At 40.6% G+C, this 24356-nt stretch overlaps 1 protein-coding gene across 4 annotated transcripts in view; it reads left to right on the top strand.

Moving 5' to 3' along the window:
• Positions 1–24356, top strand: part of ASH1L (ASH1 like histone lysine methyltransferase) — a 65278-nt gene that overhangs the window by 16017 nt on the left and 24905 nt on the right. For 2 of the 4 annotated variants that reach the window (XM_052795446.1, XM_052795445.1), the window contains exons 3-7: positions 1361–6107; positions 12211–12312; positions 15580–16321; positions 17439–17618; positions 20949–21071. In XM_052795446.1, the coding sequence (XP_052651406.1) occupies positions 1361–6107; positions 12211–12312; positions 15580–16321; positions 17439–17618; positions 20949–21071 (5894 nt within the window). The remainder of the gene's footprint in view (positions 1–1360; positions 6108–12210; positions 12313–15579; positions 16322–17438; positions 17619–20948; positions 21072–24356) is intronic. The other 2 variants (XM_052795447.1, XM_052795448.1) reach the window with 1 other exon arrangement.

The following is a 24356-nucleotide window of genomic DNA, read 5'->3' as shown; positions in this document are numbered from 1 at the left end:
TCAGTGGTTTCCATGTAAGTGCCAGGCCTCTATGTGGGCAGAAAGAAGCATACCTCTTGTGCCGTCCCTGCAGAAAGGCAGCAGCTCAGGATGTGGAATGCCTGTTTTGTGCACTGCAGAGGCCCTGACAGCTTGAGCAGCACGTTACCCAAGCAACTACTTCCCATCTCCAGGAAATTGTCATACTGAATCCAGCTTGCAGTCTTCTGTTTAAATGCTCCTGGTATAGCTTACTGAACAAATACTTCATTCATGATCAGCACCAAAGTTTGCTGTTTATCAAATTATTTCAAAGGAATCCAGGCTGTATCTTTCTTCTGCATAATTAGATATTGGCCAGCCATAGTTACAGTTTTGTAAAACACGATGAATCAAATGCTGACTGTAATCCAAGTACAGCAAGTACCATGCAATTGTCTTACTAATTTTTATTGCAGAGGGATGAGTAGGTGTGGCATTGCTGCCTTTGACTCTTTATTTAATGTTTTGAGATAGTAGATCCCAGAAGGTTTTCAAATTGTGTGTATATGTAATTATCTCATAAGAGATCAGTCTTTTATTCTTAGCCCCTGCTTGGAGTGAATGTATCCCGTGCATTTCAGAGATGTGTTGGGCGCTGTATGTAAAGAAGAATATCCTTCCAAAATAAAAGATTAACTTAGTAAGATGTTCCTAATAGGATTTATTGAGATAATGGGTATTGCAATTTTTTTTTAACCTTTACAGAATAAATTTCAAATTTGGTTAGGTCAGAACTGAAAATAACTTTGCAAGTTTCATTTACTCCATATGTATTGTGTGTGCCCCCTCGCCCCATACAAACAACAGAGTAACTTGACTTATTTTAGTACTATCAGCAGTCTGCTGTGAGGAGAACCTGTTACTACAGTGGTTGAGGGTATCATGGGACTAGACTGAGAAACACTGGTAGAGCTGTGCACGGACAGGTTTACACAATGACTGCCCTTGCAGTGCATTGCTCAGCTACTTCTCAGTAGCATGTGAGGTCTTCAAGTGCTATCACACTATAAATAAATAGCCCAGTACATTATTATTAATGTTTTTTTTTTAATAAACATCAACAGTATTTTTGGAGAATGTTTATAATTGGTGGACAGATTAAATGGTTTACATTTGAGGGCTGGGAGCAAGTTTGGGTTTCCTTAACATCAGAAAAGTCTTAACATGTCCACGGAAATACATCTGCTTTAAAATTAATAGGATCATGAAGCGTGTGTTTATAGTTACCTTATTATCAAAAGCAGGTATTAATCCTCTCAATGTAAAAAAATACTGTGTTACTCAGAGTCTTTGTGCTCTGTTCCTAAAGATTTGTGTATTTTTTTTTATTAACTTCTAGGACCCTTCAAAGTCATACAAGAAAGCTGGAGAAGTTGCAACAGTTGAATTACATGTGGAAGAAGGTATACAAGTAGAAACAAATCCTTTATCTAAGAAACTTTCCCCATTGCACTCTGAAATGACAGATTATATAAAGTCATCTCCTCCAAATCTTATCAGTAGCTATAATTCTGAATTAAAGGATAGAACACAGATTAATGGAGCAACAACTGTAACAGAAAAATTGGCTCAACTTATTGCAACTTGCCCTCCTTCAAAGTCTTCCAAAACAAAGCAGAAGAAGCCTGGAAATGGAACTGCATCTGGTTTGGTTAAAGACTCTGGGAAGAAGCTACCAGGAACCATAACTGCAAGTGGGTTAGTTAATAAAGATCTGGTAAAGAAATTGCCAGGATCTGGTATTGCTGTTGGATTGGTTAACAAGGACTCAGGGAAGAAGCCATTAGGGATTGGTAGTGCAGCCATATTGGTTAACAAAGACTCTGGGAAGAAGCCACAAGGGATTGGCCCATTAATTGGATTGGTTAACAAGGACTCTGGAAAGAGGCCACCAGGGATCAGCACTCCAACTGGGTTAGTTAACAAGGACTCTGGAAAGAAACAGCCAGTGACCAGCTCTGCAGTTGGATTAATCAGCAAAGATGTTGGGAGGAAACTTCCTGGTATTGGCACTCCAACTGGATTGACTAATAAGGAATCTGTCAAGAAGCCAGTGGGGATTGGCACCCCAGCAGGATTGGGTAACAAGGATGCTGGGAAGAAGTTGTTGGGAATAAATAGTCCTACAGGATTGGTTAACAAGGATTCTGGGAGAAGGATGCCAGGGACTGGCAATACGACAGTTCTGACTAACAAAGATTCTGGAAGGAAGACACCAGGGATTGGCAGCCCAATGGGACCAGTTAACAAGGACTCTGGGAGGAAGATGCCAGGAATTAGCAGTCCAGTGGGATTGGTTAGCAAGGATTCTGGAAAGAAGCCAACAGGAATGAGCAGTCCAGTTGGTTTGGTTAACAAGGACTCTGGAACTCTGAAAGCAGACACTCTTATGCCTGCCTCGGAGCCCTTTAAACTTCCTTGCAATTCAAACCTCAGTAGCCTTGAAAGCCATGAGACTACAGATTTAGTGAAGGAAAATACTAATAGCAAAACATTTGAGAAGCATATTATGAGACAGAATAAAGAAAGTACCTTGGAAAAATTTTCAATTCGGAAAGAAATTGCTGATGTAGGCAAAGAGATGTTTAATGAAGGAATCTGCGTTCCACAGGATGCTTACTCAACAAGTGAAAAAGGGATTTATGAAACATCTAAGCATGAAAAACAGCCTCCGGTATATTGCACTTCACCAGACTTCAGAACAGGAGGTGCTTCAGACGTATCGACAGCAAAGTCCCCATTTAGTGCAGTAGGAGAGGGAAATCTCCCATCGCCTTCACCCACAGTGTCTGTTACCACCTTAAACAGGAGCCTCTCAACAACATCTTCACAGTTAGCATCTAACTCATTGCATTTAAGTTCCACAGCAGATCTCTTAGAAGGTATTTCAGATCAGATTGGCAAAACTCAGTTTTCTTCTGACAGTACACTTCTGAATATAAACAGAACATTGAACCAGACTCTGAGCACTGATTTTAAAGGCGCTGATAAAGATTTAAATGATTCAAAAGCTACTTACGTAGAAACTTCAAGAACTAGTCCTACAGGGAAAAAGCCCATTTTGGCAGCTGAAACAAGCATTCATGCTACTGTTACCCCTTCAGTAGTTAGTTTTACAAGCTTGTTTAGTAGCAAGCAGTTCCTAAAGATTGGCACAATAGCTGCATCAGATAAATCCTGCCAAGGAGCAAAAAATCTGAGCACTACTCAGCAATCAAAACCTTTAAAGAAAAGAAAAGGAAGGAAACCACGATGGACTAAAGTGGTGTCAAGAAACACGTGTCGACCTCCAAAGGGTCTAGAACTAGAAAGGTCAGAGCTTTTTAAAAACATTTCATACAGTGCACTATCAAGCAGTAATTTGGAGCAGGCCAAATTCTTGAAAAACATAGGATCGTCTTCATTTGTGGAGCATGAATTTGTCAAACATCAGTTGCCAAAACTGAATGAAGCTAATGAACAGTCTCTTGCGCTGCTAGCTGAGACTGACAAGCAAGCTCAAAAGTTCTACAGTACTCACAAACAACCCTCTAGTTTGTGTATGTCAGATGATTTCTTACCTGACATGTATAAACCCAAAAGAGGAAGACCTAAATCCAAGGACATGCCAGAGCTCGAAGGTCCCCCCAAAAGAACTCTAAAGATCCCAGCATCAAAAGTGTTTTCAGTGCAGTCAAAAGAAGAGCAAGAACCTCCAATTTTGCAGCCTGAGGTAGAAATTCCTTCCCTAAAACAGAGCTTATCAGGACAACCTTTTCCTAAAAAGAGAGGGAGACCTAAAAGACAGATCAGGTCAGCAATTAAAATGAAGCCACCTATTCTTTCTGTGGCACCTTTTGTTGGAACAGATAACTCGAGCAAGGTAGGGTCTGAAAGCAATCAACATCAAAGTGGGGATTTTTTTGAGAGAAAGGACCAGCTCCGAGGTCCAGAAGAAGTCCAAAAACCTAATATTTGTAGCATGACTGATTTGGAAGTAGACTCTGACAGAAAAGTTGCCAAGAGAAATAATGGACAGTTAATGAAAACAATTATTCGAAAAATAAATAAAATGAAAACTCTGAAGCGAAAGAAACTTTTGAATCAGATTCTGTCAAGTACAGTAGAACCAAATAACAAAGGGAAAGTGCAATCTAAACTCCACAATACAGTGTCAACTCTTGCTGCCACATTTGGTTCAAAATTAGGCCAGCAAATAAATGTCAGCAAGAAAGGAACAATTTATATAGGAAAAAGGAGAGGAAGGAAACCTAAAGCTGTCCTGAATGGTATTTTAACTAGCAGTTCTGCCAGTTTGACAGTTCTTGAGAAGTCTGCTCAACAAGCCCCTGGTACGTCACTAGGACAAGTACTTCCCCATTTGCTGCCTTCAACAGCTAATAATTCAGAGATTCTTCCATCTCCAGTTTGCTCCCAGTCTTCTGCAGTGAGTGGGGGACAGAGCCCTGTCAGCAGTGATGCAGGATTTATTGAGCCCAGCTCAGTTCCCTATTTACACATACACTCCAGACAAGGAAGTGTTGTTCAGACACTTGCGATGAAAAAAGCTGCTAAGGGAAGGAGGAGATTATCTCCACCTACGTTGTTGCCAAACTCTCCTTCTCACTTGAGTGAGCTGACATCGCTGAAAGAAGCCACTCCTTCCCCAGTAAGTGAGTCTCACAGTGATGAAACAATTCCCAGTGACAGTGGAATAGGAACAGATAATAACAGTACTTCAGATCGAGCGGAGAAGTTTTGTGGGCAAAAGAAGAAAAGGCATTCATTTGATCATGTTTCCCTTATTCCACCTGAAACTTCCACCGTTTTAAGTAATCTAAAAGAAAAGCATAAACACAAATGTAAGCGCCGCAGTCACGATTACCTTAGTTACGACAAAATGAAGAGACAGAAGCGAAAAAGGAAAAAGAAGTATCCTCAACTTCGAGGTAGGCAGGACCCAGATTTCCTCGCCGAATTAGAAGAATTAATAAGTCGATTAAGTGAAATTAGAATAACACACAGAAGTCACCATTTTATACCCCGAGATTTACTGCCTACCATTTTTAGGATAAATTTCAATAGTTTCTATACCCATCCTACTTTTCCTTTAGATCCTTTGCACTACATTAGAAAACCCGATTTAAAGAAAAAGAGAGGCAGGCCTCCAAAAATGCGGGAGGCTATGGCAGAAATGCCTTTTATGCATAGTCTCAGCTTTCCTCTCTCCAGTACCGGGTTCTATCCCTCTTACGGCATGCCTTATTCTCCTTCTCCCCTTGCAGCTGCTCCCATAGGCTTAGGTTATTATGGAAGGTACCCTCCAACTCTTTATCCTCCTCCACCTTCTCCTTCTTTTACTACCCCCCTGCCACCACCTTCCTACATGCATACAGGCCACTTGCTTCTCAATCCCACCAAATATCACAAGAAGAAGCATAAACTTTTACGCCAGGAGGCTTTCCTCACGACAAGTAGGACTCCGCTCTTGTCAATGAGCACGTACCCCAGTGTTCCACCTGAAATGGCTTATGGCTGGATGCTTGAACATAAGCATAGACATCGCCATAAACACAGAGAACATCGTTCTTCTGAACAACCGCAGGTTTCCATGGACGCTATAACGGCTAATAGCTCTTCTAGAACAGTTCTGGAGTCCTTGAAGCGCTACAGATTTGGAAAGGAGGCTGTTGGTGAGAGGTACAAACATAAAGAGAAACACAGATGTCACATGTCTTGTCCACACCTGTCACCTTCAAAGGGTTTGCTAAGCAGAGATGAACAGTGGGTCAGGAGAGAGCCTTCAGAGTCTAATTCGATAGCACTGGGATTGCAGACACCGCTACAGATAGACTGTTCAGAAAATTCCCCGGGTCTGTCCCTGGGGGGATTTACTCCAAGCTCTGAGCCAGCCAGCAACGATGAACACACAAATCTTTTCACAAGTGCAATAGGCAGCTGCAGAGTCACAAACTCTACCAGCACCAGTGGACGTAAAAAATTAACTGACAGCCCTGGACTCTTCAGTGCACAAGACACCTCGCTAAATCGACCTCTCAGAAAGGAGCCGTTGCCTTCTATTGAAAAGGCACTACAGCCGCTGTCAGGTAAGGGACCTCTAATTGTGCGTACTTTCCTATGAGTGTTGCTATTTTGTGTTGTACCAAATGTGCTAGAAGAAGAGGGCAAGTATAGCTTTGGCTTTGTAGGAATCTTTCGTTGTTGAATTTCAGTATGACTATTGCTTTTGCTCTTGAGTGTCTCTATTCTGTTAAAGCACTGTTCTGTGCAGCATTTGGTACAGACTAATGTAGTGTCTCCTCCGGAGCTGCTTATGGGATTGTGTAAGTACCTCTTCGCACCAGATTTTTCTTTGCTTTGTTATAGCAGTATGTAAAGTTACGCTAAGGATGCTATCTCATGAAAAGGTCTTTTCTTTTTTCTTTTTCTGGAGAAATGAGTTAAAATTTCTCATGATTTTTGATACTTTAAAGGCCACGTTTCTGTTTGTTTTGAAGTTTGGTTGATGTGGTTTAGACTAGCTATTGGTACTACTATTGTGAATAACATTTCCGTTTAAGAAAATGTTTCCTTTTTTTTTTTGTAACTCCATTTTAGTTATTTTGATAATCTCTACTATAGTATAGGTTTTGGTCCATGACTTGAGGCCTCTAGCAGTACCTCAGAACAGTTGCTAAATGATGCTGGGAATGCCTAAGACCAAACCTTGTAATGACTGCTTTATTCATAGTTGGGAAACTCATCTTATGTAGCCTCAAGCAAGACTGAAACAGAACTAGCTGAGACTGTATACACAGAAAATTGCAATGACGCTTTCAGAGGATTGCTGTTTAAGGAAAAGACCTCCACACTGAAACTGTGAACTTTGTCATTTGCATAATATTAAGAAAAAAAAAATCTAATGTGAAATTTAGGACTCAAAGAAACTATATTATACATCACTTTCCTTACTGGCTTAAGTGTCACTTCCTGCTGTACTTTATTATTACAGATGTTTGTGGGAATAATTTTCACATTTTATCCACTTCTGTCTTAATTGCCATGGACATGTTAGTGAGACTACATAACAAAGATAACATAACCTGCAAAAGGCAGAAGTGTGGCTTGTGCTCTTACTTGCTTACTTCTGATGCATAAAGGAAGTCTGATAGCTTCTCCTCCCTCCCTCCAATACTTGTCTACGCTTTCTCTTGAAATTTAAATAATTTGTCCAAAAACACTTGCGACTAATGTTTCACAGACCAAAAGCCAGGCAAACAACCGGCTACCAGTAATGAATAATACCTTCTCACGTTCCTTACTCTCATCTTCCTCCTTTTCTTGTGATACTCCCATTCTGATGCCTCCTGCCACCTCCCTGCTCTGACTATGTATGGCTTTTTCTGGAAGGGTTTTTTCTCTTTGTTTTATTTTGGCATTTGGGGGTTTTATGTTTTGCTTCTTTATTTTAAGGGCAGTTGGAAGTGGCTGGATTCTTTTACAAGTTTGTATTACATCATACTACTTCATATTACTAAAGCTACTTGGAGCAGGGGGAGTCAGGAGAAAGCAATAAAGCCGTGAGATTGCTTCTCCTGCAGCAATGGGAAGAAAAATTCAAAGTGCTAGGTCACCAAAAGGGTTAAATTTGGCTCCGAGGAGTTTTAAGCTGAAACCTGCTGTGAAGGCTCTGAATCACTCTCCCTCTTACAGTATGTTTGACTGGTTCCTCAGATGCCATGTATCACTTTCAGTAAGTGTATTTCCTGCAATGGAAACCAGCTGTTTTTATTGTGAGGCTGGCTTTCAGCTCAGCATTCATCTCATTCACAAGGAGCATGCAGTGTATCAGAAAACTTAAAACTGCATCTAGTAAAAAGCCCCAGTAAAGTAAAAAGGCTGGCTTTTGGTTTGGTTTTTTTTTTTTAGATCAGTGTCAAGTTGCATGTTATGTTTTGGTGTGTTTTGTTTTTAACTGTAGTGCTGAATTGTGATTCTGAAACTATTACCATGGAAGACTTAGATGTTTTTGTGCACTTCAGAAAACAGCACAGATGGAGAAAAAACCTGCAGTGCATCAAAGATTGTTTATTTATTAAACGGGGTGCAATTTAGGTGCATAGTGGAGAGAACACTGAATCAGAGCAGTTAAAATGAGTAGCCAGAGACCAGCATCGGGGAATGCCTTCTAAAATTGTTCTGTATGATCCGTAGAGGATATTCATGATATTTTATTTCGAAGTATCCCATATGGAAAATACAGTTCCTTTCTATAAACTTTTGAATGTAAACCTTGCCTGCTTGAATTAACTGACAGATTCTTTCTATGATACTAGCCGATGCTAGATATTTCCAGAGATTGCCTGCGTCCAAGTTGTATTAGAAACGTGTGTGTTTTTGGCAAACAGGACTCTAGTGAAGGTTGGCATTTCACAGAAGATGAAGTTTAGATAGAAGTTTACATGCTGTGGGCTTGTTATTTAATACAGACAGCGTGTGCATGCAGTTATGCCGATGAAGGTTGCGAGGCTTTAAAATTTAAGATTTTTGTAGGACGCTGTTATCTCTTCATCTGAAGTTAACAGTGGTCTGTAGTAAACTTCTGCAGCTTCACACCACGTTATTTCAAAGAACTGATAGCTTATCATAAACTGGTCTTGGTGTGCTGCTCAATTCCTGGGAGGAAAGGGAAAGAAAAACAAAATCAGCCTTTTGGTGGCGATCAGTGCAGTTGAAAAGTCTTTACTGCCTTCGTTCCATCTGAAAATAAAAGGACGGGTTTGAGGCGTGCAGAGACACATGTGCCTTGCTGTGCATTTGGGAGATGGTACCTTCAGAGAGGACAAACCTTTGTCACGTGGGAGCGGATTGTCTCTCGATGGCAAACCCTACGGTCCCACGCAACGTGCTAACGGCCGTAGAGCATCCGCGGCGTCACGGGCGAAGCTCACCTCTGCTCTCCGTTGGGAGCATGTTGCAGTCCGCCGTCCCGTGGGCCTTGCCCCACAGCGGTGCTTCGTTCCGAGAGACGCGAACCGCGCGGTGGCCGGCACCGGCCCGCGCCGGCGGCCAGCGGCGCCCTCTGCCGGCCGCGCCGCTGCCGCGGGAGCAGCCGCCTCCTGCCGCGCTGGGGCCGAGCCCCGGGCAGCCCGGCGGCGCGGCGCGGCGGGAGGCTGAGAGTGTCCCGGTTGGCGCGTGGGGGATTCGTACAGGTGTCCCTGTGGGAGCCGGTTAACCGGAGTCCGAGAAGGAAATAAGCGCTAGATCTGTCGAAGGAAGAAGATCTCTAGGATATGAACATCAGCTGTCAGCAAGAACAGTTACAGCCAGCTTTGCCATCCAAGCAGTCCTCCAAATTCTCCTCTCTCTTTTTTTTTCCTGTTATAACTTATAGCCTATTCCTGCTTAGAACAATTATTCCCGCTGTGTAATTCTTTTTTTTCTCTGAGGTCCCAGGGTATTTGTGTTAATCTACGCTTTCTGAAATCAGTGCATCTTGTAGTTTCTTAGTAGAAAAATTTATTCTGGAATAAAAACCAGTTGGCTGCTCTTTCTGATATTAAGCAACAGTGCATAGTCTCCCTGCACAGCTCCACTGCAGCTTCCTTTTTACCCACGTGTTGTAGGAACAGACAGTACAGAAGTCCTCTTTAAGGGCCTACCAGCACCATCTCCACATCAGGATGCCATGCAGGAAAATCAGAAAATCTTCATCAGGAATATGATTTGCAACTTGGCACAATGTCCAGCAGCCTTATTTTTGTGCCCTTGTTAAGAATTAATTAAAAAGAAAAGTATTCATCTGCCTTGTCAAGGAGTCAGAAATTTTTGAAAAGTGATATTGTTTATTTCCTCTATCAACAGAACATATCTTAGATGTTACAACATGAGCTAATAACACCCATGATAAAAAAAAAATCCAAACTGTGAGGCAAGACAGGATCTCAAAGGAGATTTTCCTAAAGATTTCTGGTAAATCAGTTTGGTGCATTCTAGGATTCTCCCATCGTCTTATACCTTAGGAGCTCTGTTCAGGCATTGAAGCAAACGGACATTTGCATGGGTGCTAATTTGTGGCCTTGATTTAGAGCATAACTTCAGTGGCCCACTCCCTCGTTTCTTCAGAGTCTGTTAGTAAGGAAAGAGATCAGAACTGAAGAGGCAGCTCAAAGCTAATTAATCACAAACGATATTTCGAAGGGAAAGAATGAAAGTATTTTTAAGTATGCATTCTTGATTTTATCTTCTAGAGATTTTCATGATACGCATATTCTCATTGCACGCTGCCATATGCATTTTTGCCTACCTAGGTTTTTATACTAGCATCTTAATTTTTAACATCTCAGCATTTTCATAATTGCAGTATGCAGATTTTTCTGTGAAATTTTAACAAATCCCACAATCTTTGCTTTCAAGAGTAATTGGGATTCTCTAAAAGTTTAAGTTTTAGGGAAATAAAACAAGTTACAGTAAGAAAATATGTATATATAAGAAAGAAGACAGAAATAGGTCATGTTATCAGCAAAGATGCCATTACCAGTTTTGTCCCTTAACCTTTCAATAGTCATGAGATTTCTATAGCTTTTTAAAAATTGTTTTTAATTTAAATAATGGTAATTGTGACTGCCGCTGCCTGATAACATCTTGTAGTGATAAGCCAATATCTAATGATTTAGCAAGTAGCAACAAGCCCTGTGCATTCAGGTGCCTAAAATCCAATAATGCATTATACTTGTTTGTGTGTAGATAATAATCTCTCTCATTTGTTTAGACCATGGGGTTTTTACATATTTGCCATGGCTGACCGAAGCAGAAATTTTTTTTTCTTTGTGACAGGATCTTAAAAAGGAAAAGTTAACATAGCAAGAGGCAAATCTAAAGAAGTACTTTTTCTTGAGAATTTTTTTTCTAGCTTTTCAGCTTTCTGTAGTTAATAGTATCTTACATGAAGCAGTTTTGCCTGAGGAGTGAAAGAGAAATGCTTTTACAAAGCGAGGTGGATTGAAAATCTGTTGACCTGCCAGGCACAGAGGGTTGTGATCAGCAACGCAAAGCCCAACTGGAGGCCAGTCACTCACAGTGTACCCCAGGGATCAATATGGGGTCCAATGCTGTTTAACCTCTTCACTAATGACCTGGATGATGGGACAGAGTACACCCTCAGCAAGTTTGCAGATGATACAGCTGAGGGCAGTGGTGGATACACCAGATGGTTTTGCCGCTGTTCAGAGGGACCTTCACTGGCTGGTGGAATGGGCTGGAAAGACTCTATGAGGAACAGCAGCATTTTGGGCTGCATTACTAAAAGCATTACCAGCAGGTCGAGGTCATGATTATTCCCCTCTATTCAGCCCTGGTGAGACCACATCTGGAGTGCTGTGTCCAGTTCTAGGCTCCCCAGTACAAGAAGGACATGGACATACTGCAGTGAGTCCAGTGAAAAGCCACAAAGATGACTAAGGGCTTGGAGCATCTGTCATACAGAGAGAGGCTGGGAGAGCTGGGATTGTTCAGCCTGGAGAAGAGAATGCACAAGGGAGATCTTACCGATGTGTACATGTGCTTGATGGGAGGGAGTAATGAAGAAGGAGCCACGCTGTTGTCAGCGGTGCCCAGTGACAGGACAAGAGGCAATGGGCACACACTGAAGTAGCGGAAATTCTGTTCATACATAACAAAAAAGTGTCTTACTGTAAGAGTGATTGAACTCTGGGTTGTGGAGTCTCCATCGTTCGAGATGTTGAAAACCCAACTGAACATGGTGGCCCTGAGCAACCTGCTCTAGTTGACCTTGCTTTGAGCAGAGTGGTTGGTCTAGGTAATCTGTAGAGGTCCTTTCCAAACTCAACCGTTCTGTGAAAATCAAGGAATGAAGCTAGGGGGTTCATTTGAAAGTAGGGATATAAGGTTTTTGCTTTCTTTTTTTACATAAAAGCTAATACTCTGATGATATTAAGCAGCTTTTTCTCATGGGTTGTTTACTGTCCTACGTATGCCATTAGCCTGTGAGAAACTCCTTCTTGATGGTCCATTTCTGTCCTTCTCCACAGTGCATCCTTCTCTACGTGCATCACAGCAAGCGTTCCTAAAGCTAAAAAAGAGTAATCTTAGTTTGAATATTTAGCATCTACAGTGTGTTGTATTGGCACTGCCAGACTGAAGTGATTTTTTTTTTGTGTGTGCTTTTCTTTTCCCTGATCTGCTTTTCAGGCACTTTGCCAACACAGGACAAACCTTCCCAGAGGCAGCCAGAGAGCACAAATTGCAGCCCTTCCAGAAAGAGATCAACATCTGAGAGCACATCTTCTACAGGCAAGTAATATTTGATGGCCTTGGGTTTGGGACCACTGCTATACTAAGACCTATGTTACTAGAGACAGCTGAGACAGCATTGCTGTGAGAACTTTTAACAGCAGTAATATGTTTGTGGAGATACTGAATTTTTCCATTTATGTTTTAGGATACAAGTGCTGCAAATTGGGTTGCAGCATGGGGAGACTTGAGCTGGTGCTTATAGAAGCAGCAGCATAGCTATGGCAGGATGGAGTTTGGTTCCTCACCAGGTTAAATTAGTCTTCAGGAGGCTCAGTGCTTTAATGCTAGCAAGACCTGTGACACTACATTTAATCAATGAATTAGATGAACAGATTAATTCCTCCATGGGGAAGAGCTTGACTTCTGCGCTGTTCTGAAGGCAGACAGTTTTCTGCCCTTGGGTAGATAACTGTTAGGATCAAGACGGGGGGTGCTGTTACGTTTTCTTTGTAGCATGTGAGAATCCTGCTAAGGTGATGGAGGATGACAAGCAGCTTATCCCAGTCATCACTGATGGTACAGTTGTGAATGACCCTAGGCAGGTCAAAAATGATAGTAGGAGAGAGATGGAAATACTGAAAGGCATGGGAACTCTGGTAGCATTCTCATCAATTCTATCAAATGAGGACCAAGTCTCAGATGCACAAAATCATCATGAAGCTGAGCAGATGTATGCCAACAGGATATTGAGGGAGCTGGCTTTCTCAGTCATGGGGTGACGTACTGTGCAGATTGCTGCTTGAGGAGGTCCATCTTTGATCACTTCACAAGGAAGGGAAAGGTACTCCTGATGTGTTTTGAGCTTTCTTTTGTAAGGAGGTCAGACTTGTGCGGTCACACTATGTGTGAATGCATGTGTGTTGCTATCTGTCACATTTTCACACCTACAAAACTGTCGAATCCATTGACCAAATTGTCAGAGTGAAGATCTGAAAATGTTCATTTTCTGTATATTACCGGCAAGTTGTCAGCCATGTAGCAAAAACAGACCCTGTTTGCAGTCCCTCTGAGGAAAATGTGATGTGAGCTTACCTATGATTGGACACAAAAAAAATCTGTAACGCTGACCAATTTTGTAAGAAGCCCAGTTGTAGAAAGAGCTCTTGTTAGCAGAATTCAAACATTCTTAGGCACCGAAGCTGATTGCAAATTTGTAGTGAACATCCTTAGGATTGGTACTTACGGAACTATTTAGGATTACATAAGACGAGTGCACCAAAACTGCTATTTCCTCCTCCCTTTAAACAGATATTTGTAACAGATGCTTTATTCAGCATATGCTAAAGAAAGTCATCTGCAGTGAAGAAGTGTTATCTCTTTTTCCTCTCTGTCTTGATAACTTTCTTTTACTTACTCATTTTAAAGGGTCGACTGCAATTGGTGTAAGTCTGTGTATAGGAAGGTGTTAAAAGTTCAGGCATATTTTGTGCAAGACAGCATAGGAATGAAATTAATCACAAGTTTATCAACTTCAAAGTCATTGAACTGATGATGCAGCTGGAAAGACCAGTCTTTGTTGTATTTTCCATAGATCTGGAATGCATGTGGGATTTCAGTGCATTTGTCAGAGAGCTGCTTTGTTACCAAGGGCTGCAAGCATGCCTGACCAGGGCTGCAGCTGTTTTGGGGCTTGTAGCCTTCAGTTGTCCCATCCTTTTGGATCAGTTTCCAAACAGAAACACTAGTTCAAGGACATCCATTAGACTTTGTGTCCAAATGTGTTGTGTTGTGTAGTTTGGTTATCATTGGATGGTGCAGCTGTTTACAGAGCTCACTGTGCTAAACAGATGGTGTTTCTGTGAGGAACCCTCAACTCCATCCTGATGTGTATTTAAAGACTATAAGAAAACAAAGGGTAGTTTATTACTTCATCTAAAATTGAAAGCTGAAAGTGTAAATCCTTCCAGTTCTTTCAAAGTTGTTCAGGTTGCTAGGTTTTCCAAGTGATTACAGTTAGGCTTACAACAGTGACCTGACAAGTATGTTTCTCTGTTCCTTTTTCACTCTGTAGGAAGAAAGTTGTTCTCAGGAGGATTTTTACATCTTGTTATGCTGCTGCTTCCTTCTTTAAATTGTGCACTCTCTGAAGCACATTTTCATTTGCACTTGCAGATTCATGACTTTGGAATCTTAATGAGGAATGCATTTCTCCAGAGTACCACACTTGGACTAGTGAGCACTAGGACTAGAAAATACTTACTTTAAACTTGTTTGTGCTTTACCTTTGTCAGCTAATGCATAATCTCCCTTCTGTCAAAAGATAGAAACCCTTTTATAAAAACATTTTGTTGTCTTCCCTTTAACAGTTACCTTTATGCTAGTACATGCTCTTCAGTCTACAGCCTAGGACTCACTAGTTTAAGTAGATCTAATCTAAATAATTGGTCGCAATTACAGTAACATTTTGTAAATGCTAATGTGCAATTGTGATATATTTATGAGAAGACAGCATCCATTTTATTCCAGAAAGAACAGGGTTTCTTTTGATTAAATGTTATCACTAAGAACCAGCAGGACAGCTTTGGGAAGTTCTTAGTTTGGAACAAATCCCTTTTTAATACAGCATAATCTATATGGTTGACCTGGAAATTCTCTTTTTCAAATACCAGTCTGCAACTCTAATGCATATAACATTTAGTTTTAAAAATGAGGTCTAACTTTACTTCCTGTATAAATTAGACTTTCTCTTTTGTCCAGATACTTTGTTTACCTTTATCCAAGCCTGTACTTTATTGCTATCAGTTCTGTCATTATTATGTTTGTCTTTTTGATAAAGAAACTGCAAGAGCAATTAAAAAGTTGTTTCAGTACTTCCAAAGTACAAAAAAAAGAAAAATTACTTTAAAAACATTTCAGATGTTTCTCAGGTTTTTTTGTCAGTATTTAATTTTTCTGTGCACAGAGGGTTTCTTATTTTTAGTGTTGAATAGAAAGAAACTTGAGAAGAGTTTGGACTGTACATACATAGGGAATGCCCTCATTGCTCTTTGCTATTAGAAGTGGGGGACTGCGTGTGAATAAGCAGAAAATAATTATATGTTAAAACTGATGATATAAAATGTAGACTTTCTGCTTACTTGCATCGCTAGGTCCCTTTCCCATTAGAACTTGAGTTACAGAAATTGGTGTCTTGTTGTTGAACATTCTGGGCAATTACAGGATATAAAAGGCTGTCCGTCTATCCAACTATTGTATTTTAATTCCAACCTTATTTGGTTATACCTCAAGTCTGTTTCAGTGTTTGTATGTTTGTTTGTGTTTCAGTGATTGGAGTACCTAGCCGGGGAGCAAGGCTGGCAACTGCTGTTGATGATTCAGTGGACAGCTTACTGCAGCGCATGGCACAACATGAAGGCCAGGCTACTTTGGACAAAACCTTAGAAGCAGTCATTGCAAGTGTGTCTGTTCCATCATCAGCTAGTCCTGCTCGAAACCACAGTAGGGAGAGAGGCCTGGGGAAACAGGACAGCCTCGTAGCTCCAGCAATTCCCAGCAGCTCCTGCAGCGATAATATCTCACTTCTGTCAGAGAGACTACCAAACAGCTATTCCCCACATCATTTCAAGAGAAGTGTGGTTGAAGCCATGCAGCGGCAAGCTAGGAAAATGTGCAATTATAACAAGATCTTGGCAACAAAAAAAAATCTTGACCACGTCAATAAAATTTTGAAAGCCAAAAAGCTGCAAAGGCAGTCACGGACAGGGAATAATTTTGTGAAACGCAGGCCAGGTAGGCCCCGGAAATACCCCATGCAGGCTGTCGTTTCAATGCAAGCTTTCCAGGCAGCTCGACTGGTCAGTCAGGAGTTAGATAAAAGAGAAGAAAGCAGTGGTCCCTTACACCTTGGACCTGATACCATCACAGATGTGATTGAAGCTGTAGTGCAAAGTGTGAACTTGAACACAGATCACCGAAAAGGCTGGAAGAGAAAGAGGTGGCTTGCAGAGGAACAGGCCAGGAAGCGACAAAAGTCTTTACCAGAAGATGAACAGGAGAGCAACAAGAGGTAATTCCCATATAATTTTCTACCCTCAGTATAGTCATTGTTGATTTTATAACATTTCAATCCATGAAAGAATCCTACTCTAATGAGCTCTGCTTGTTACATTTGTTTTTATTAAGGAGTTCAGTTTAGAGGGAACCAACATGTCAGTTTTCAGTATGCTTAGGGTCTTCCTAAGTTACTGAACACACTCCAAAATAGGATGGAATCTCAGGTAATCTAAAACTGTTGGTTTTGTACTCATGTCTCAAGTGAAGCAATTTTTATGGTTGTCTTGGTGAAGAACAATTTTAATGAGTTGGTAACAGGTTTACTGATGAGATATCATAGCAAAGATTGTTCCTTCATCATGTGCAGAATAAGGAACTGTAAGAGTTATATACGCCATGAGAATATTAAAGGGTGTTACTCATATGCATTACAAACAAATACTTACAAGCAACACAGAGTGTCTGATGAGATCAGTTGACATACAGCAAATAAAGAGTAAAACCAAAGCAGCAAGGAGGAGTTAAGGTGTGCACCTGTGCAATCACTGGCTAGTAAAGGACCACACCAGAAATCTATCTCTGGTCTATTCTTCACATGCTTATCCCCAAAGTCATCAATACAAACAGATCAAACTCTTCCAGAAGTCTTCCTTCATGTGTTTTCAGAATAGTTCTGAAAAATAACCATCCATTTGTGTTTCGGAAATGAATACTGTAATGTAGGCATTTAGATTCACAGAATGGTGCTAGAACCACATGTTCAAAGGGTTTATTGTATGGCTCTCCTGAAGGCTAAGAAAAGGTTTACCACATACTATTTTTAGAGTACAAAAGCAGATAGCATAAGCCACCTTCTAAATTACTCAACTGAGGCTCCAAGGGATAAACATTAGCAGTACAAACAATATTCTTTTTGTAATAATTAATAATAACATTACTGTAAAAAGATCATGCATTTCATATGATTATGCTTAACCATCACTTGATCGTGATCATTGAATTGCATTTTTTTAAATAGCTGAGACATCTAGTAATTCAGAAACATGGACTTTTTTTTTCTGCTGACCAGATTATAGAGAGGAATAATGAAATATGGTAAGATAATCTTTAATCCTTACTTTTTCTTCCAGTTTTTCTGAGACAGTAGCTGAACCTCCCAGTCCACATGATGCCCTTGGGAAGCCGCATGAATCTGAAAACACTGAACAGCCTTTGCCTTCTCTAGCCCAGCGTGAGAAAAAAGCCCCTCGACCCCCAAAGAAGAAGTACCAGAAGGCAGGGCTCTACTCTGATGTGTACAAAACAACAGAGTAAGTAATACCACTGAAAAGCTGCTGTCTGATATTCCAGTGGAAACTGTCTCCTTTCAACTAGAGCCATAAAGAGCTGCTACTAATGAGTAGCTGAAATAAAACCATCAACTGAATTCAAGCCTGTGAAAAATTACATGCATGATAATTATCAGAATCTGACCCAGTGAAGACTTAAAATGTAACCCCAGTCAGAAAGCAGCCTCAAGCAATCTGAAAGTGTTTCTGATTATCGACCTTGAAGAAGGTAAGAGAGCTTCATTCGACGGCCTTAACGATCATGGCAGTGAAGTACTGGGAGAGCTTGAGGTGTTCAGGTACTGAGTACAGTGTCTACATAGAAGGGGCCCTTAGGTTTCTATTTTTATTGACTGAGTGATGACAACTGGTCATCTTTGGTGTGAAAGAATTTCAGATATGCACCGTGTTCATTTCACAGTTAAGCGAAGTTCATCTCCTTCATTTTCTGTGAGATAGAGTAAAAATGCAGCATTCTTTCCCCCCCTGCACTGGTTGGCTCACCACCTAGTGTACATTAGAAAGTGGACATCTCCCGTTTCTGATAACCAGCCCACTTCTGCTTTCGTTTATAGTTAGATAAGTTTTCTACAGCCATTTGAACAAATATGTTGAAGTGAAGAATTTGCACTTCTCTTCTAATATGATGTGACAGATTAAAAAGAGGAAAAATTTGGCACCTTCTCACTATGTTTTAGACTACTTGAAAATGTTACAGAGACCACTGGGAGGCTGCTAGTATAGTTTATCAGTGGCTCCTGGTGTATTCTCTTTCCATAGTAGAATGAAGGCATCAATGAAAGGATCAAGACTCTAAGGAGGAAACAAAGATCTAGGTCTGATCAAAGTGAGACTGCTTATGTTCCTAATAGTTTGAAAGCAGGTGTGATAAATTTTTAGCATTTAGATAGTCTGTCACTGGTATACAGAGTCATGCAACATTCAAATACTGTGTCATAAAAATTAGGCCTGTTGCCCTAGGAGAGGACCTGAGAGAGTCTTCCCCTTTTCTTTATTATAAAATGTTAGTTACATTGTCAGTCGTAGTCAGCCAAGGGAGGACCTTTATTTCATAGACAGTAAGCAAACATGTCATTTGAAAAATTGTATGAATACAGAAAGTGAAAGTTAAGGTTTGTAGGTAGTGTGGATGGTGATGGAATCAAGTTCACCACCCTGGAGAAGGCCATGACAAAGCTGACCTCTACTTACAGCCCTTCCTCTCCCATCACATTTTGTGTTGCAGTTCCCTGGAAGCTTAAAGAGGTCTGATTTGGTTTTCCCCTTTACCTGTTGCTCCACATGCTGAGTTCTTCCCTTGCACTGATACTGATGTTTGTGGTGAGCTGCTTAAGAACACTGAGGAAACTTTACCCTACCAAGGAAGCAAATGCTGCCTACACAATCTGAACTACTTCCTCTGTATGGTTGTTTGAAGCTGATACTGAAACAAGGCATGGAAATGCATAGCTGGGCGAGGACAGAACTATGGCCATCTCGATTTAGGTGTGTTGTCTTACAGCAAGGTGCAGCTTTCAAGCTGATCCCACCAGTCCTTCGTGCTGGCACTGGGTCACTTCTTTACTAAGTTGGTTCAGCTGACTAAATCAGTAGAATGGTAGTCACTTTTTTATAATTAAATTTTCTGCTGATTTTACTTGCTGTTCCAGTTCTACTGCACAGACATATGTCAATGCAAGAGGAGAGCAGAAGTTCATGTTGTTATCCTGTTATATAAATAACTTCCTGCTGTATGAGTATGAAAACATGATCTTAGTTGAGAATAAAAATGCGACTCTAATCGTACGGCACCCTCTAGTGATGGTACAGTTAAGTGTTAATCACTGTCTCCATTAAAACATTCTCTGCATTCTATATTAAACCGTTTTTCTGTATTTCTGTTTGCAGTGTTCAACTGCACTTTGCCTTAAAGACCATTTTCCTACTCTATTGCATCTTTCTTAAATACTTCCTAAACGTCATTAGAACATACAAAGTAGTGAAAGTTTTACTGAGGTGTACTGTTAAAATTTACATCCTCTCTCTACATCAGTCGCATCCAACTGCTAAACAACAGCACAGAAAATGTTTGTCCTGTCATTGCCAGTTTTAGTCTACTGTTAAAAGAGAAAAGTCTGCATTATTTCTCTGCAGCCACTTGAATTGTACAATTTGCCTCAATGAAATTTCACTCCAACTCACCTTGGTCTAGAAACTTTATTAAAACATAGTGAAGAAAGAGCAGATTTTGATTCCTTGCAAATGAACTAAGAACAAAAGGAATGGTTTCTGGAGTGAGTCTCGGTTCTACCTCAATTTCTGAATGTAATTTTGTAGACAGCATAGCTGATCTGATGTTAACCTCCACATGAGTTTTCCAGAATCCTCAGCTCCCACTGGAAGAATTACACAGATCTTTTGCTGAAGAGGAGTTCAGTGTGTGGTTGCACATGACTGCAGCTTTGAAAATGAAGATTTTGTGCAGGAGTCATTATCTGTTTACCCAGCAGGGGCTTTCCTAGAGGAGTGCAAGGCCCAGTTCACCAAAGAAATTTAGTAATAATTAGTAAATGAGTAATTAATTAAAATATTGTATATTGTTTAAGGATATATAATATTTTTATATAATAAAGTATTTTTATCAGTAGTAACAAATACGAGTCCTCATTGCAGAAGTGTAATCTATAGAATTTGCTGTGATTGACACTGAATTGAATCTCACCTGTAGTTAGGTATCCACAGCTGGTCAAAGACTACAGTTGCACAGACAGTGTAGCTTAGTGCAGGCCTGTTGCTCTTCTGGGACGTGGTGTTTCCACGTGATAGGCACGTTGCTACTACAGTGCCTCCGTTTTGCTGATCTTAGAGTTTGTGGAGCTGCAGGGTGACTCAGAGTAGGTAACTGAACATTTTAGAAGCAAACCTATTGAAAAATCAGCCAGCTGAATTAAAGTGACAGTGCAAATGAACTGCAAATGAATTGCAATTCAGCAAATGCTTTAAGTTGGCTAACATTGCACTAAAAGAATCAGCTTTACGTTCTCCTCACCTTTGTGGCTTATTCCTGTTCCTGTGCTGTCCCTTTCTTTGTCCCAGCATGATGACCAGGGCAACTGAACCAGGCTGGGATAGTGATTCAGGTGAAATCTAACCTTCCACTGTAGGTTTCCTGGTGCAATTAACCTTGTAGTCATACCAGCAGAAGGTGGGGAGCATCAAAGCCAGCTTATACTGACTTAAAATGTTTGTCAAACTATAGTCAGAGAGAAAATTGGGTTTCACGCCTCAAAAATGTAATTGTGCATTCCACAGAGAACTAATCCCAGCCAACGTGGTAAGAGTGGAGGGCGAAGACACTAGAAGCTGGAGAGAGGGAACGGAAATGGAACACGGTTATCAGAAAGAAAGGAAGGAGAGGGATGGAGAGAAACAGAGGTATGGGAAAGAAGACTGTGTTTCTGGTCTTTGTTCCCTTCTTAATTTGCCTGAGACTTTAGACTGACATTCTGAGACTAAGCCTGACCTTCAGCCTTTGCAGAGTGGTACAAAATGTTCGCATCTTCAGCAAAAAAATCATTTCACCATTGCTCTGTTATTGGGAGCTTGCAAAGAGAGGCCGGTTTAGTCTATTAGTGGTAAGCAGACCATTTACAAAATGGGTGTTTTAAATTTGTCCCTACAGAAACTGAACCAAACAACTTTAGGCAGTGGATTATAGAGAGGGAAGCATTTCTTATCTAGCCAGGCTTATGTTTCAGTCTGTCAAACGATCAGAAATGTACTCTTCCAGCTTACTGTTGAAAGTGTGCTAACCTGAAATGTTAGAAGGTATCGTTTCTCTGTGATTATTGGTGAGGTCTCACCCTGTTCTGACTGGCTTGCTTGAAAAGGGGAGAGAGTGATCCTGGCTTTCTGGAGAGATCTTTTGCTTTTCAGCTGCAACAGTCATTATATCTGCTTATTGAGGGAAACATCTTAAAGAGCATGGTATGAAAATGAGCAGGTACTTGTCCTTCATAGCAGCACAGTCAGCTGATCCTAGGCTGTAAGGACAGTTGCTTTAGTCCTGGGAATTCCTGCAACCTGTGCCATCTGTAGTGAGGTGTATGTAGCTAGTAGGTATTCCAGCTTAGTTAAAAAATTACACAAACAGAATGGGATCCAAGCAGTAGCAAAGGAAACCTGCTGTCATTCCCACAGCCCCAAGTGAGGTTAGTTGGACAGACTGGGCAGTGGTACCCACCGTCAGCCAAGAGTCTGGATTGCCAGACCAGTCTGTGATGACGAGACAGGCCAAGGTTAAGTAGGGGGAGTCAATCTGCAGGTCAGGATCAGGTCTAGTGATGGTAACCAGGGTCAGACGCAGTCCAGGATTGCCAGGCAGATCCAGGGCCAAGCCAGGAAGCCAGTGCATGGCTCAGCCACAAGACCCACAGGTTCTGTGGCTGAGCTGGAGATAGGTGCATCCACGAGGTAGTCCAGGCAGGGACTGAATGCTCAGAGCTGAGCGTAAATGCATCTGCAGGGGCCATGGGCAGAGGATGTGAGTGTAAGCCCCCTGTGAGGCTGGCTGGGGTGATAAAGACGTGTTAGTAGTGCTTGAGGCCCTGACACCAAATTTAAGCTTCTGCAAGGCTATCAGCGTGCCTTAGCAAAGTGAAAGGGAGAGGTCTTCTCATAAAGATAGTAGCTAAACACAAAATCAGAACCTGTATTGCCTGTCCAGAAACCCCAGCCTAAAATTAGCTCATCATCTTCCTATGTGGGAATATGTGGGCTTGTTAATACAGATGTTTTCTTGATAGTGTAAAGAGGCCTTTTTAATTCATGAGGCTTTTTTTTGCATGATATTTATGTTTATAAAACTGTGCATATTGTTTATACTTGATTATTTTAGTATATTCCCCTTTTTTATGAATAATTATGCTTTATTTTGACATCTTAACCTTTCCCTCTGAAGTCCCTAAAGTATTGATGGCCTTTGTTCAGCCTCTAACAATACTTCATCGCTGTGTTTGGAAGGAAAACAGAGTAGGTGCTTTCCCCAGTGTTCTTTGTGACTAGGTCTAAGACGGATGTGTCTGCAGTGCCTGAAGAAATGTTATATTTTGTGTTTTTAGGTAATTGCCTTCTGCATTTTCTTTCCACACTGATTTCCTCCTTGCAGTTTATTTACCATGATTTATTGTTCCATTGGCTTCCTTTATACTGAATATGTGGGTGTTAAAGGGTGCACATTTGGCTTGAATTAAGTCACCTTTCTATTGAATGTTTTCCCTTCTTTCTCTGCCTTTGGTTTAAGGATTTGCTTGCCTCTTGGAATGGAGGTTCACACTTTGCCTTTTCAAAATACCTTTCTATTTCCTCTTGATAAGAACTTGCTTTCCAGGTCTTGTAACTGGTTACTTTATGGCCTTTCTTTGCAAGTCTTAGTGATTCAGTGCAGCACAACTTGGAAGGATGGAAGATGTGAGTTGGGGGGGGGGTGTTTGTTTTTTTAATCCTGTCTAGAATATCATTTTTGCCTGGTGGGCAAAGGAGCTGTCTGTTTGCCAAAGCAAATGAAATTAATTCCTGCCATCAGTAAACAGAGGGTCATAACATTTAAGAACCATAACCTTTATTGTTTGAGAGAATGTTACTGCTTTTTGATTAGGATAGCTATGTGTCCACCTGTACACATCAAAGTAAATGCAAGTGTATCATAATAACTATAGCCTTGCCATATAACTCTATTAAAAGGAGAGTTGTTTAAAGAAGAGTATATACAGCATGTAGCTCAACAGAGCCCTCATTTCAGCAGTATGCCTTAGCTTTTATTTCACTATCTAAAATTTATTAACTTGTTATACTTGTGGAATAAGTACCAGAAATCCAGAAAGGGTTAGAAGAGTATATGAACCACAAATTATTGCCGTCCATCAGTTCTGTTTCTGACCTTCAGTAATTATTCTCAGTCGATATCTTTATCTCAAATTTTGTTTTGAACTTGCATTTTCCATTCACTAGTTAAACAATAATATCACATTTTTTATTGAGTCAGCTTTCAGTTGTATGTCCAGTTATTAAAATAAATCCCTTAAAAATACTTCAGTAAACTTTAATAGGCTTCAATATAATTTTAATCTTTGGTATATCTAACATTTAGAAGTCTCTCCTGAATGTTGTAGGGCTGCAGTACTAAACATAACCACATCAGTTTATTCTTTCCATAGTTTGTCAGTTGCCAAAAGGAGGTGTTTATAAAAGCTGAGCTAGGTGGTTTGACATCTGCCTGACCCATATGACCATTCTTATTTCATATTCCTATTTTTTCTTCTGTAAAGGGGGGCGTTGCTTTTTTAACTCTGCTGTTCTTTTCCTGCTTTTCTTGATCAACAGCCTTCTAAAGGAGTAACACGTGAACATTTGCTCTCAGCAAATTAGGAAACAGGCACTATATATGTATAACGCATCAAATACCTAAGCAAGCAACATTAGATATTATTTGTTGATCTTCTTTTATTTTTGTCATTTTAGTTATTACTTATATATTGCATACTAGGCATTTACAGTTGATGGTGTCCCATTGGATGTTGCCTGAATAGTAGTTATGGAGAAAAATCAAATCACGAGTTTTGAAATGGATGTGATAAGTGTATTTGGCAAGGAACCTGGAAATCAATCTTTTTGGCCATTTCTATTATTATTCTCTTGTCTGATGTTCTAGACATTTGTGCC

This window comes from Harpia harpyja, chromosome 9 (assembly GCF_026419915.1).
Source record: "Harpia harpyja isolate bHarHar1 chromosome 9, bHarHar1 primary haplotype, whole genome shotgun sequence".
NCBI classification, from domain to species: domain Eukaryota; kingdom Metazoa; phylum Chordata; class Aves; order Accipitriformes; family Accipitridae; genus Harpia; species Harpia harpyja.
The sequence above is the reverse complement of the archived record's forward strand: the minus strand, read 5'-3'. Positions and strand labels throughout refer to the sequence as shown.